This window comes from Tursiops truncatus, chromosome 8 (assembly GCF_011762595.2).
Source record: "Tursiops truncatus isolate mTurTru1 chromosome 8, mTurTru1.mat.Y, whole genome shotgun sequence".
In the NCBI taxonomy this organism is placed as follows: Eukaryota; Metazoa; Chordata; class Mammalia; order Artiodactyla; family Delphinidae; genus Tursiops; species Tursiops truncatus.
In genome coordinates, this window is record NC_047041.1 from 66,785,293 (window position 1) to 66,799,974 (window position 14,682).

A 14,682-nucleotide genomic window follows, 5' to 3' on the forward strand; every position below is an offset into this window, starting at 1 on the left:
CCAAACATCTGTCACTGGGGACTGGGAACCTGAACTAAAATCTAAGCCAAGAAAACACAGGCTTTTCTCTGAAACTCTCAAAACCCCTTTCCAGGGCTCTATGAGGACTCCCATGGGCTTTAGGCACTTTTGTCTTCGTGGGCTCCTCCCTTCATAAAACAACAGTAAACATTATATTTTATGACTCTGTAGGTATAAAGACAAATATATTAATAAATATTATATAGTGAAATATTTTATTGGACCTAAAGTTTTTTTTTTTTCCTTCTGATTTTAAAGAAAACATTTTCAGGAATCTCCGAAGGTATTACAGGCCATAGCACTGTGCCTACTGGGCCCAATGGATGAATCATTCTGTTCTTTCCATCCTCCAGTCTGACCTGTTCCAGGTCAGAGAAGGGCAATAGAGTCAGATAGCCATGGCATCTGACCCTGCCTTAACTGGCCGAAAGCCTCAGTTTGCTCATCTATAAAATGAGTGAAAGTAATGTCACGTTTATTGTGTGAAGCGAGAGTGGAAAATGTGAGCAGATATAGTAAGTAAACCGCCCAGAATATTGCCAGACACAGAGTAGGTATGCAGCAAAAGTTCTCAGTCTTTCCCTCCTTGGAGCACCCTCCTCCACAGGGTCCAGGGGGTTGGGGCAGCAGCCTCCTTGGTGGTGGGACAGAGTCCGCAGTGTCCCTGTACCCTATGATTTCCTCGCCAGACCCTGGGAATCCAGCGTCGCAAAATAAACACGGCCCCGCCGCTAATCGCCAGCGCGGAAACAAAACAGCGCTGCGCTCGGGGATCTGGGCAAAATCAGCCCTCCCTCTTCCTCCTCCTCTTCCTCCTCCTCCTCCGCCGCCCTCCCTTCCTCGCGCTGCTCGGCTTGCTCGGCTTAGCTCAGCGCAGCGCAGCTCGGCAGCCGCCAAGCCGAGGCGGCAAGGTCTCCTGGTCGCCAGCGCCGGCTCCGAGCTCCGCTCCCCGCCCGGGCTCTGCCAGGTCGCGCTTCCGCGGGGACCACTTCGAGCAGGAGTCGCGTGGCGAGCCGGCGGCGAGGCACAAAGTTGGGGGCCCGCGAGGATGAGGCTATCCGCGGCGTCCCTGAGACTGAGCCGGAGTCCAGCGCTGCTGGCCCTGGCGCTGCCTCTGGCCGCGGCGCTGGCCTTCTCCGACGAGACCCTGGACAAAGTGCCCAAGTCGGAGGGCTACTGCAGCCGCATCCTGCGCGTCCAGGGCACGCGGCGCGAGGGCTACACCGAGTTCAGCCTCCGTGTGGAGGGCGACCCTGACTTCTACAAGCCGGGAACCAGCTACCGCGGTAAGTGGCCCTGCGTGGCGTTGAGGGCGCGGGACCCGGCCCCCGGAGGGCGCCGACCGCGCGGTGCGGGAGGAGGGCGCACGGTTCTCAGGCGCACAGTGCGGGCACAGCCCGGTAAGGGCCCTTCTGTCCTGGATGCCCTCAGCCCTTTTAGACCCGAGCCAGTGTCCGGGCCGTCGCGGGCCACAGCCAGGAGATGCAGCCCCCACGTCTGACGCGCGGTTCCCGGGCATGGGCTGTAGCGGAGCGACGCGTCACTCTGGCCTGGCTGGGAGGGAACCTGGCTTCTTCCCCCGCCGGCTCCAGGAGAGAAGTGGAGACTCGCCTTTCTCCAGATCCGTCTCTGGAGTGGAGCGGACCCTGGCTTCTCTTAGTCGGGTCCCAGGCAAGGTGGTGACTCCGGCTTTCCCCACTCCCATCCCTGAAAGAAAGGAAACCAGCTTCTCGCTGACCGGTCCCCAGTTGGATGGTCACTCCAGCTTCCCCGGACAGATCCCTACAGGAGAAGGGACTTCGGTTTCTACCTTAGCTGGTCCCAGGGCACGAGGAGGAGGGGAGAAGAGCCAGATGCTTTTCGGAAGGGTCCCTGAAAAGAACTCCAAATTATTCTCCGATGGTTCCAGGCGAGGGAGAAGACCCTGGATTTCTAGGACAGGCTCCCAGTGGACAGGGAGCTCTAGGTAGTTTTGGACAGGGAAAGGGAATCCGATGAAAACGGAAGGGAAGCCCGGATTCCCGAGGCCTGCTCCCTGGGGGCCGGGACCTTGGCTCCCGCAACCCCAAGTCTCAGTGCCCCAGGGATGCCGTTCCTACGCTCCTCAGCTGAGAGCCGGCTTTCGGGAGCGCAGAGAGGGGATGTCCAAGCAAGTGAGCGCCTCCCAAGCAGGACAGGCAGCTCGACCCGCACAGACCTGAAGATCACTTACGCCATCCCCAGGGCCCACCGCCCCTCTCTTCAGCCGGGTCATCTCCCCAGACATCTTTTCCCCATGCTGCAGCTGCCCTTCTCCAGTCGCGAGCCAGGATGTCGGGCAGGGAAAGAAGCCTGCCTGGCCTCACCGGGGCCCCGCGGGCGGGGAGTGACAGGGCGCGTGTCCCTTCACCCCTGCCCCTTCAAAAGTCAATTCTAGGGTCAAGCAGGAAGAGAGGGGCTTTGGGGCACCGAGTGGGGTGCTCTTCCATCCCCACTTGCCCGGTTCCTAAGCATCTCGGGAAGAAGCAATGGGAACAATACTGGAGAAAGTTTGGGGCAGTGTCAGCGGGCGCCCGGGCCACACAGGAGACCAGAACCTTCTCAGAACGCTTCCTCCGTTTTCCCGCGTTCGTGTTCCCGACTTTCTCCACCTGGAGCTACCCAGAGCGGGCTTCCCGGCATAGCCTGCACGTGGATGCGCTCAGCAGCTGGCCGGCAGCCCCTGCAAGCCGGCACGGGTCGGCGGGATGCTGGGTACTCCGCGGAGACGGGCAGGGTGGGGGTGGGGTGGAGGGCACCCAGCCCAGCCCCGGGGAGGTGGCGGCGGGTTGGCCGGGCTGCCCTGAGAGCCGAACCTACGAGCGGCCGCAGCCTCTCCTCCGAGCTGGGAAGCAGCCAGTCCTCTCCGTGGACTGGAGGGAAGTGGGCGTAACCCCGCTGGCCTCTTCAGCCCTCCCCCAACCCGAGGGCCTGGGTTCCCTAGGAAAACTGTCCCAGCTCCACGTGGCAGGGAAAGAGGTGGCTCTGGAGTCAGGTGGACCAGGGTTTAGTAGCTGTGTGACCTTGTGCAAGTCCTTTAATTTCTCTGAACGTGTTTCCCAGCTATTGAAAACAGCTCATTATCCAACCACCCTGGGCGGTTGCAGGGAGTGAATGAGTGCCTAAAGATGAGCATGCCTGAGCTACAGCGGGCCCCCAGTATGTGCTAGTTTGAGTTGGCTATGGGGCCCTAATGGTTTAATAATGGAGGGATGTGCCTGGTCAGATTGGTTTCTGGGTGTGTGTGTGTGTGTGTGTGTGTGTGTGTGTGCGTTTAAAAAGGTTTATTCAGCACTCCTTTCAGCCAGTCTACCAGTGAATGCCAGTTACCTCGGTCCTCATGAAATTGAATGAATGAATGAATAATTTCTCCATATCATGAGGCTTGCCTTAGACTATTCCTCGTTTAGGACCAGGAGGATTTCTTTTTTCCTTTTTTAAATTTTTTGGTTGCGCTGCATGGCAAGTGGGATCTTAATTCCCTGACCAGGGATTGAACCTGTGCCCCCTGCAGTGGAAGTGGGGAGTCACAGTCTTAACCACTGGACCGCCAGGGAAGTCCTGGGAGGATTTCTTTTTTGGGTAATTCAGGCTAGTCTGCTGTGCAGGCCACGAGTCCTTCTGGGTTTCTTTTCCCACTTGAATCCTCCCAGTTTGTCTAAGCACTGAGACAGAGATGCATCTGGGATTCACATTGACAGAGAGGTTCCATGACTGCCCAAGTATCTATCCACTGCCAGCAGGTGGAAACTGGGGCTAGTAGGGAGGGGAACACTAGGCTTTCACCTTACAGGTTATTCCAGCCTAAAAAGTTAGCCTTTGGACTGTGACATCCGACTCAGGCCATTGGTGGGCAATCATCTTATCTCCTTTCTGGTGACTAAGAGATCCTGAACGAAAGATCTTACAGGAACCATGCTAAGGTCCTCTGAGTAAATTCTCTGCGATTAGCAAACCTGATTCTGCCACTCAAAGTTAGGAAGAAAAGGGCACTGGCCTAGTTTGTGACATTTTCTGTTGGCTTATACTTTCTTAGAATAGTTACATTAGAAGTAAATCTAATACATTCTGACTTAGGGCTGTGGAAATTAACATTCCCCTGGTGTTCTGTTTGCTGTTTTATTTTTTCCTGAATTAGGGCCCCTCACAATCGTTGGAATCAATGGCTTGTTTTCCTGCCGCAAACCTTTGTCCTCAGTATTCTAGTTCATCCCCAAAGAGCTTCTGCTCTCCATGCCCCCCACCCCAGCATATCCTTTAGGTATTCTAGACTGGAATAAAATGGTCACTATTAAGAAATATATTGAAACATGGGGTTTCTTCTCAACAGCCAGGATCCAGTTGAGATGATGATTCAGCCTTTTTCCAAGTTGTTAGTACTATATTGACTGCCTTCTCTCTCCCACCACATCTCTCTACTCTCCCTCCCTCTTCCCCCCAATACCCCTCCCTCTGCAATAATTGTGCTTTAGAAAGCTCTGAAAGGCCTGCTCTGTTTCTGACCATGGCCTCCTTTGAAAAAGAGATTACAGTGATTAAAAATAACAAGTTGAGGATTCTCAAGGGGCTTCCCTTATAAGAGGACAATTTGCAGGACCAGCCATTCCCAGATCCCAATTTCAAGCCAAATAGAAGAAAATCAGCTGAAATGTTCAAGGATTGATTGAAAATAAAAGAGGCTCTTTTGTCTGTCCAAAGGTCTGTTTATTAGGAAAATAAAGCCAGACCCTGGCTAATGAGAGTGGCTTTTCCTAGATGCTCTTTAAAGGGAAATTTCAAGGAACTTGATGGGAAAAGAATGTCCAGTTGAGATTACAAAAACTTGTCCAACTTCAAGCATAACTGAGGGATTTATTCTAAACCGGGAGGTTTGGAGAACTCCAAAGCTGCTTTGCCTTCTTTTTGTCTCTCTTTGGGGCTCACACTGCCATAAGAATGTGTGTTCCAGAGTGTCCCATCTCCGCCTGGTAGAATGAACACAGGCTTTGATGTTGGCTGGGTCTGTTTCCACTTCAGCTCAGTCACACATTCACTGTGTGACCTCAGGCAGGCAGCTTTACCTCTCTGAGCTACAGTTGCTCCAACTGTAAAATGAGGCTGCTTCTCCCACCGCCCACAGCATAGCTATGAGAATTAGAAATAATCCATGTCAAAAGAAACTGTCATACAGTAGGATATATATATATATATATACACACACATACACACACACATATATGTAATGTTATGAGATCATTATTTATTTTGGAAACAGAAAAATACTTGGCAGCTAGCACTGGATGAGATATTGTGTTAAGTACTTCCTACGCATCTCACTTATTCCTTCCAGTACTTTGGGGCAGTTTATTATTTTTATTTTATAGATGAGGACACTAAATCTCAGAGAGGTTTAGTAACTTGCCCATGGTCACACAGCTATAATCAGTGGAGTCAGGATACAAACTTAGGGATGTCTAACTCCTAAATCTCTGCTCTTAACCAATCTTCTACACTGACTCAATAAAATAAATTAGGAGTAGATTGAATTCACCCAGCTACCCTCAGCCTTCTAGATGTTGAGTCTTTGTTGAAGGAAAACAGCAATAGCAAATCAAGATAATAACTGACAGGGCTTCCCTGGTGGCGCAATGGTTAAGAATCCACCTGCCAATGCAGGGGACACAGGTTCCGTCCCTGGTCTGGGAAGATCCCACATGCCACGGAGCAACTAAGCCCATGCTCCACAACTACTGAGCCTGTGCTTTAGAGCCCGTGAGCCACAACTACTGAGCCCATGTGCTCAGAGCCCATGCTCCGCAACAAGAGAAGCCACCGCAATGAGAAGCCCCTGCTTGCCGCAACTAGAGAAAAGCCCGCGCGCAGCAATGGAGACCCAATGCAGCCAAAAATAAAATAAGTTTTTTTTTAAAAAATAATAATTGACATATCTTGGGACACAAAATATGAAGTGATGGGTCCGTATTTACATTTTCTTTTTATAGACTTCAGTGTTGCATTTCCCCATAAACCAGAAGATTAATTTAGAAACACGAAGAACCTTGCCAATCTTTAGCCAATTCCTTTTGTTTGTGGGGAAACAGAAACAAATTGAAAATAAAAAACCCTAATTTGACTGTTGTTTTGTTTTTATATGGAGATATTATATGCCTGTAAAATTATATGTTTGGAAAGTATACATGTAGAATCTGAAAAATTTAGGCTGGATAAGGTCTTTTAAATAAACTATTTCTTACCTAGTGTTTTTTTTTTTAAATTAAGCACTGCTGATGATTAACTGTAATTAATTATAAGTCACCCCCCACCTCTCCTCTTTTCTTTTTTTATTAGGTAACTTTAATTTTTTAACTTGTGCTCCCTTTTCATAAGTATTTAGTTCAAATAGATAATAAAAATTAAAAGATGCATGCATATCTACATGCTTATTAGTTGTGGGGATTGTTGCTTTGAGTTTTATGAAACCAAAAATAAACAGAACATACAATAAAATGAAAGCATAAAAGTTGGAATTTTTCAAGGTTTAAAACTTGAGTACTTCCCATACACAGTTAAGTTGTTCCATTCCAGCTGGTTGACTCAACTGGAACAATGGGCTATAATGGCTGATATGTTTACAAACATGCCATTAGCTTGTTATACAGAATGTCAGATGTAGGTCGATACCAATTTCTGCAGGGAAAAAAAAACCACTTACCATCTTGTATTAGTCAGGATACAGGCTAAGCTCATGTTACCAAGAGACCCCAAAATACAGTGTTTTAAACAAGAGATAAATGGGAAATCCAAGATGATGGGTGGCTTGTTCCACAAGGTCAATCAGTACCCCAGGTTCCTTCCATCTTGTTGCTCTACCATCTTCTAGCACTCTGCAGTCACAGAGTGACAAGTCACAGTACCTGAAATGTGGCTCGTCCAAACTGAGTTGTGCTGTAAGCGTAAGATGCACACTGGTTGTTGAATAATTAGTATGAAAAAAGAATAAGCTTCTCATTAATAATATTTTACATTGATTACATGTTGAAGTTATAATTGTATATAGTAGGCTACATAAAATATATTGTTAAAATTAATTTTACTTGTTTTACATTTATTCCTACCGGCTATTTGTTAATAATTAAAATGAATTTCCCCTGGCTTGAGCTTATTTCTATTGGACAGCACTGTTCTTGGGAGTTGTCCTCATCGGCATGGTGACAGCCAGCTCACTACCAACACATCTGAGTTCCAGTCAGCATGCAGAGGGGAAAAGAAGTGGAGGCAAGCAGCTTTCTTTTACTGATGTGACCCAGAAATCACAGCTAGCACATTCAAACACACTCCTTTGCTAAGAATTTGGTCCCATGGCCACACCTAGATGCAAGGGAGCCTGGGAAAGATAGCATTTAGCTGGGCAGCCACATGCCCAGTGAAAACTTTGGGGAGGGATTTTTCAAAAGGATGAGGTGAAAATGGATTTGGAGGGGCAGTTATCCGTCTCTGTCACATGTTTTAATGCATAGTCATGTAAAAACAATGTTTCATGTTCTCTTTCTCCGTGATAGGTGGTCTAGGTGGGTCTTTTCAATAGCACGTGAGTTGATATTCCTGCTAAATGGGGAAGGAGTGTTGATGTAGGTGTGTGTGCACACACGCGCGTGTGTGGTGTGTTGATAGGGTTCATACTGAGGAGAAATAAGGGGCCAGTGTGTCCGAGTAGCCTGCTCGGTCTCACCCTCTTCCTCTGTCTCACCCTTCCTCAAGGAAGCAGCAAGGAAGGGAAGGAATGAAGGAAGAAGTGGATAAAGCAAGAAAATGCAAGAGAGGGAGAGAAAAAAGGAAAAGAGGGGGAAGAAGGAGGAGGAGAGAAAGGAGGGGAAGGAGAAGAAAGAAATTAAGAGAAAAGAAAAAACCTCACTGGGATATACATTTAGAATGAGAAAGAAATAATTTTACAGAGGAGTCCCATTCTTTTTTAGTTTTAAAGTCTTAATGAAGACTATCATTCTCATTCTCTTAGTGAATAGATAAGTTCCCCCAAATCAGATCCCATTGATCATGCATTGTTTTATTAAGATTAGTTTAAAATAAGTGCTCTTAATCTGCTGTGGAATTTACTAAATTTGCTGAGATCAAAAATTTTTAAATTGAAGTATAGTTGATTTACAATGTTGTGTTAGTTTCAGGTATACAGCAAAGTGATTCAGTTAATACATATTAACTGAATATATATATGTGTGTGTGTATATATATATATTCTTTTTCAAGAGAGGAGTCCCACATTACTTGAGGGTTAGAGTCAAGAGGCACTATGGAAAGCAAAAATCACATAAGTCAAAATTATTCCTTAAAAATCCTTTGCAATTTTACATAAACAATCACATGGATACTAGATTCAATCTAGCCTTATTTATGTGCCCCAGCAGATAGTTTTGTTAGTGGGGAATAGAAACAAACTGACATTTCTCAATAAGTCCAGCACTTCTATTTTTCCCCCCAGCATTGGAAGAGACCAGTGTTTCCTCAGTTGAATACTAGATAAAACCATTGGTTTGTTGGTCCTTAAACACTGACATGACAAGTACGAAATACTCACTATCTGATGGACTAAGGGGGAACCCAGAGTCACAACTCGTGACTGTCACACTCGCACATGCATGCGTGTATTGAATACAGTGGCAAGTGGCCCATATGATCTCAAGTATTATTTCCTTTCTCTGTTTTTTCTCTGATGGTGTGCAGTTGTGTCTGGTTCCTGTCATATGCACCTCTCTGGAGCACCTACAGTGGCAGAGAGCTCACTACATCACGTAAAGCTTTCTGTGTGGGTAGCCAGCTCATTTTTACTAGGTGTCTTGGCTGGGCTGGAGTTGAGGCTAGGATAGGAAAGGTAAGGATTTAGGTAACACCACAAGAAGAGCTTTGTGAGCTCTACATAGACAAGGCTTCTAACTTTCACAGACTATTCAAAACTGCCATGAAAAGTTGAGGGAAACTTTAAACAGGGGCCTGCTCACATCCACTGATTTGCTGAGGTCTGGGAGACCCACGGGAAATAACTTGAATCCTGTCTACAGTTGTGGTTCAGATATTTGCAAACACAGACTAGGTGAGAGGGGGAAGGACAGGGAAGGGCTGCGAGCCCAAAATATTGTGTGGGGGGGATGGGAGTGTGGGGAGGTGGGCAGACTCAGGCAGGCGGGAAGAACTGAATGGGGATTCTGGGTGCTACAGGAAGCTCTTCTGATGCTCTTCGTCTTCCCCCCTTCCTCCTTTTCTTCTTCTCCTTCTTCATTTTCTTTTCCTCCTTTTCTTTCTTCTCCTTCTCCTCACAGCAGCAACCCTGACCTTTGAATTTTCCAAACACACTGAGCCCATTCCCACCCCAGGGCCTTTGTATATGCTTTTCTCCATGCCTCGAATGCTCTCCCCCAGATCTTTGGCTCACTCTTTGTCTTTTGAGTCTCAGCTCAGATGTTATTTCTTTAAACATCTTTAAAGATGTTATTTCTTTAAATCTGACCACCAATTTATGTTTCTCATTACTTTTGCCTGGTTTTATTTTCCTCATACCCCTGAACCACTCTCTGAAATGATCTTTATCATCTGCCTCCTCGAGCTAGAATACAAGCTTTCTGAGAGCAAGGACTTTGCCTTTGTTGTTTGCCGTTTTATTGCCAGCACCCAAAAGAGCGTGTGGCCATCACAGGCATTGAATCATTATTTATCGAAAAGTGAATGTATCATTTAAACCCCAAGAACCCCTCTAAAAGAGAGAAGTGAGATCTCCCTCTAAGGGAGCTGGACGGAAGGAAGGGAAAACATTTCTCCCTCTGCAAGAGGGAGGTGAGGCCAAGGAATGGGGACAGATGGCAAGGATCTCCATGTGGTGGCAGCAGAGAGAAAGGATGCTCACTCAGTGCCCTGGGGGCATTGGGTGGAGGCTGAGGGCAGGTAGATGGTCCGGGTCCAGGGTGAAGGCTGTTGGAAGCGAAGAGATCGGCAGTCATATGCATGGTGGGAAGCGGGATCGTTGATGGTTCAGAGGTGAAGAGCACAAGGACAGCAGGCAAGAGAGCAAAGGGAAGGAGCTGCCAGCCTCAGACACTGACTCTGATTACATGGAGAATAGGGCAGAGGGGATTGTTGATCCATCAGACATAGACACCAGTTATTAAAGTGACTTTCCCTGGAATCAGCTCTTTGTGGAGTCATTTGTGTGATTTCCAAACCTAGTTATGTGTAAGAATCACTTGGAAAGTTTAAAAAAAATATATATATATATATATATCTTCACTGGCTCCACCCCAACAAAGGGCTGGATTCCAGGAATCTATATGCTTTCTTTCTTTTTCTTTTTTTTCAAAAGCAAGATGGTGAGACACAAAGAGAAGGTGGCCAAAAGGTGGCCACTTTTCTGTGAATGTGCTTCCCCACCCCCATCTCTCCCAGCCTCACCCCCAGCCTCCTAGTCCCACATACTTGGTCATATCACTGCCCTATCCTGTTTCTGTCAACACAGTGGCCAATGGCATGTCCTCAGAGCCAACACAGTGGTGACATTCCCCTGCCTTGGCCGAGGAGTGGTGGGGAGGGAAGAGCTGTGAGCTTCCTCTAGGTGACAACCCTCGCAGATCGGAGCCTGAGCTAAGGCAACCTTGTTGTGCATCTCTGCTGCCAAAGACTGCCTCCCATGTAACTTCCACTCATCACTCCGGGTTCTGTCCTCTGGAGTCCAGCAGATTAGGTTTCCCCTTGGCCATATGTCAGCCCTTGAGATGTTTGTGAAGAAACAGGTACTATGACTTCTCTTCTGATGAAAATGCCCTGTTTCTTCAACCATTCTTTGTGGGACACTCTTCCTTATTCCCTTGCACCTTGGACTCCAGATGTGCTCTGATCAGGGTGGAACATGGCAGGATGATTATCTCCCTTGTTCTGGACACCGTGTTTGTGTTAAGCTTGCCAGGTCTTGTGCTCGCTGTTTTGGCAGCTGTGTTGTACTCTGGAATCACACTGAGCTTGCAGCCAGCAAAAAATTCCTGTGATTTGGTGGGAAGGCTTGCCGCCCTCCTTTCCCTGTACTAGTGAAACTGGTCCTAGGACATAAGCTTTGACATGATTCCCCATTAGACTTAATCCAGCGTATTTGGGTCCATCACGGTAGCTGTCAACCATTCATGAATCTGGATTCTGTCGCTGAATGACCTATCCACATAGTCTTAATTTTGGATTATCCACAGTTTTGACAAGCAAGCCTTAGAAGGCTTTAGCTAAGAAGTTGGTAAGAATGATGAGCAGGTCAGGGCTTAGGACAGAGCATTCTGACATCCCTTAAAATCTTTCTCCAAAGCTGACATCTAATTAAAATAGTATTGAAGTCAACTGATTTTCTGTTACCTCAGTGGCACTTAAATACTAACGGCCACCCTGCTGGTCAGCCACCTCAGTTTAGTCACAAGTACTGTTTCTTTAGCCTGATAATGAATCTTACAGTCTAGGCAGAATTATTTTCTTTGTTCCAAAATTAGTCAGGAGTCTTTCCACTGCAAGTGACAGGAACAAAGTCTAACTAAAGCAAAAAATAGAATTATTGAGTCCTATATTTGGAAAGCCCACGGGTGGATCTGGCCAGCTTCAGGTATAAATGGATCTAGGAACTTGAACAAAGTTCTCTCTCTCTCTGTCTCTCTCCCTCCCTCCCTCCCTCCCCCCCTTCCCTCCCCCCCTTTCTTTCTTCCTCTCCCTTTCTCCTTTCCTCTCCATCTTTTCTATTCACTCCTTTTACCTTCTGTCTCTCCTTCCATCCTTTACCTCTTGGCTGTGTTTTTATGTGGTGGCACAATTTTTCTTACTGCAGATAAACTTTCTCCCAGTGCCAGGGAAGATAGCTGTCAACAACCTTCAGTGAAAAGACTTTCAGTTCTGTAACTGAAACAAAAGCCTTTCCCCCTTTACTTCCAAGCTGAAAAATCCCAGGGAAGGATTCTGATTGGCCCAGCTTGGGTGACATACCCAGGGGAATGGGGTACATCACAATATGGAGATAGACTGCATCTGGGTCACAGTCACTTCTATGACTTGCTATTTCAGGAGGGAGAAGGGAGACTGTGATTGGCAGCCCCAAAGATCCCATGGTCAGTGTAAGGGAAGGTGTGGGGGTCCTAGACAGCATGTGTCCCTTAGAACTTCCTACCCTCCCCCAGATACATTCTCTTGGCTGACATATCTCCAATTCCTCAGGAGTATTCTTCCCATCCATTCCTCTTCCCAGCCACATACTGGTTAGCTCAGGACCCGTTCACCTGGTTCCCAGCTAGTCCGTGATGAGAGAACACATGGGGGAAAGAATGAACTTCTATTGAATGGTTGCAATGTGCTCCATATACCTTATCTTATTTAGTCCTTATGACAAATGCATGAAATGCTAACGATGATCCCTATTTTAGAGCCGAGACTCAGTGATCTTTAAATATATTTTATTAATTTAGCCAAATTTATATATACTTACTCTTACAAATATTGCTTCATTACTTGTTAGGATAACAATAGAAGTACTGTTACCGCCATTTTACAGGAGATTGTCAACTGAGATAATGAGAAGTTAAATAATGAGTCCGAGGTAACACGTAGTAAACAGAGAGGAATTTGAACGCAGGTCTGTTAGCTACATCCATTGTACGTCTATAGCTACAGCCCTTACAACTTTAAATATGCATGATCTTTAATCTGGAATGAGAGGTATTTCATCTCTTCTGGGGAATGCTGGAAGCATTCACTGAGGAAGTTCATCCAGGCGAACAGCATAATCCACCCTCACCACATGCACTTGCTCACCCTTGGACTTTTAGCCTTGCCTTCCTATCTGCCAGCCTGTGACCAGCATCTTCTGCCTGCCTGCTCCTGGCTGGGTGGGCTGAACTGCCAATTTCTAAGTAAGGTATGCAAGTGAGTTGCAGCTGCCCAGATCTCCACAAGTTAAGCAGAGTTGGGAGGGGACCACCATGGCTTATGTAATGCTCCAGCAGTCCTTATAACTAATCCCATGTTACAAGTGAAGGCAGAAGCTCAAGTTCATTGTGGTTGATGTGTGGGGCGGGAAGACTGGGCATCTCAGTAACATATAGCAGGTGGATGGCAGGGGCTGGCCTTGTAATGGAACTGGGATCTGGTTCAGGACCTTCTCCTTGAGGCTGGGGCTGGAGGGGTCCGAAACCCAGAGGTAGAGCGGGGAGGGTGATGGCCCTAGAAAAGATCCAGTGATGGCAGTGGGCATAGCAGAGGCACTGGAGTTTATGTTAGATGGTTGACAAACCAGCATTTGAAGGGCTCAGAAAGTTATTTGGGAAATAGGTGGGACTCGTGTTTTCCTATAATAAGGAGGGGAGAACTCCACCTTTGGTGGAGATTTGAGGTCAGGCTCCTGTGTGAAACATCAGTCCTCATACAGACAGGCCAGAGAGGCCCTTGCCACTGAGCTGGTTTTTAGGGAAAGGCTGTAATCCAATATTCACACAGCTTCTAGCCTGATCTTCCTAAAACACAAATCTGAATACGACACTCCCCAACTCAAACCCTTCAGTGCCTCCTCATCACCTCCAGGGTGGTATCTGCACTTCTTAGGCAACGTCTTCAAAGCCCTGCTATCTCCCGCCTTCTCACCTTCCTCCCCTAGCCTCTTATAACACTTCCCTCCCAGCTTGCAACTAATGAAATACAGAATTACTTCTGGTTTCCAAGGCCAAGACTGGCCCACCATGCCTTTCCCTCTGCCTGAGATGGTATTGCTCCTCTTGTCCACTGGACAAACTCCTATACCTCATTCAATTTGCAGCTGAAATGCCACCTCCTCCTTGAAGTCTCCTTTAACTCCCCCAGTAGACTCAGATGTTCTCTCCTCTGGTATCCCAGAGCACTTCCTTCATACCTCCATAACACCCGTTGTATGTTATAAAAGTATCTGCCGATGTGTCCTTTTCTCCCAGCTGTTAGGCTGTGTGCTCCCAGAAGGCAGAGGCTGGGTGTTTTCTCTCTGTGTCTCCAGAGGCGTAGTTCAAGACAGACTTGGTCTCTGCTCTCACAGAGCTTACAAGTGATTAGGGGAGACCAGCATTTAACAAGTAATTCACAAATAAATATTTAATTAAGACTGGTGAGAGGTATTCAAGAAGAAGAAAGGCGTGTTGAAAAGCTATATCATGTAGGGGTGCGAGGGGCTGAGACACCCTCACAGGGCTCACTGTCTGTGGTATGAGCCACTGCGAGAATACTCAGTTCATTATAAGGACTTACCCAAATCTCCCCATAACCTGGCCTGTGACCATCATCCCCAAAGACAGTGATCTCTGCTGCAGTCCCATCAGTGGTCCTACATCGGCACCTACTAGAGTTTTTCTCTGGAGGTTCAGACACTGTCCCCAAGGGCCAGCTTTTTGAAACTCATTGTCTGTTAATGAGCTAGCTAAGCATCATGATCTTTAGCATCATCATCATTTTGATCACCGTCTTCATCCTCAACATCACCAGCACCACCATCATCATCCTTTACAATTTTGGATCCTTTATATGTGCCAGGCGCTGTGGTAAATGTTTATTTAGTCATCTCTACATTCCTATAGAAAGGTAATATCGTGAACCTCATTTTTTAAAAAATGAGGAAACGGGGAGGTC

At 47.1% G+C, this 14,682-nt stretch overlaps 1 protein-coding gene across 2 annotated transcripts in view; it reads left to right on the top strand.

Annotated features, from left to right (window-relative positions):
- Positions 1 to 672: 672 nt before the first annotated feature.
- Positions 673 to 14,682, top strand: part of SPON1 (spondin 1) — a 273,983-nt gene continuing 259,973 nt past the window's right edge. The window contains exon 1 of one of the 2 annotated variants that reach the window (XM_073808641.1): positions 673 to 1,307. In XM_073808641.1, coding sequence (XP_073664742.1) covers positions 695 to 1,307 — 613 coding nt within the window. In that variant the 5' untranslated portion in view covers positions 673 to 694. The remainder of the gene's footprint in view (positions 1,308 to 14,682) is intronic. The other variant, XM_019948110.3, reaches the window with a different exon arrangement.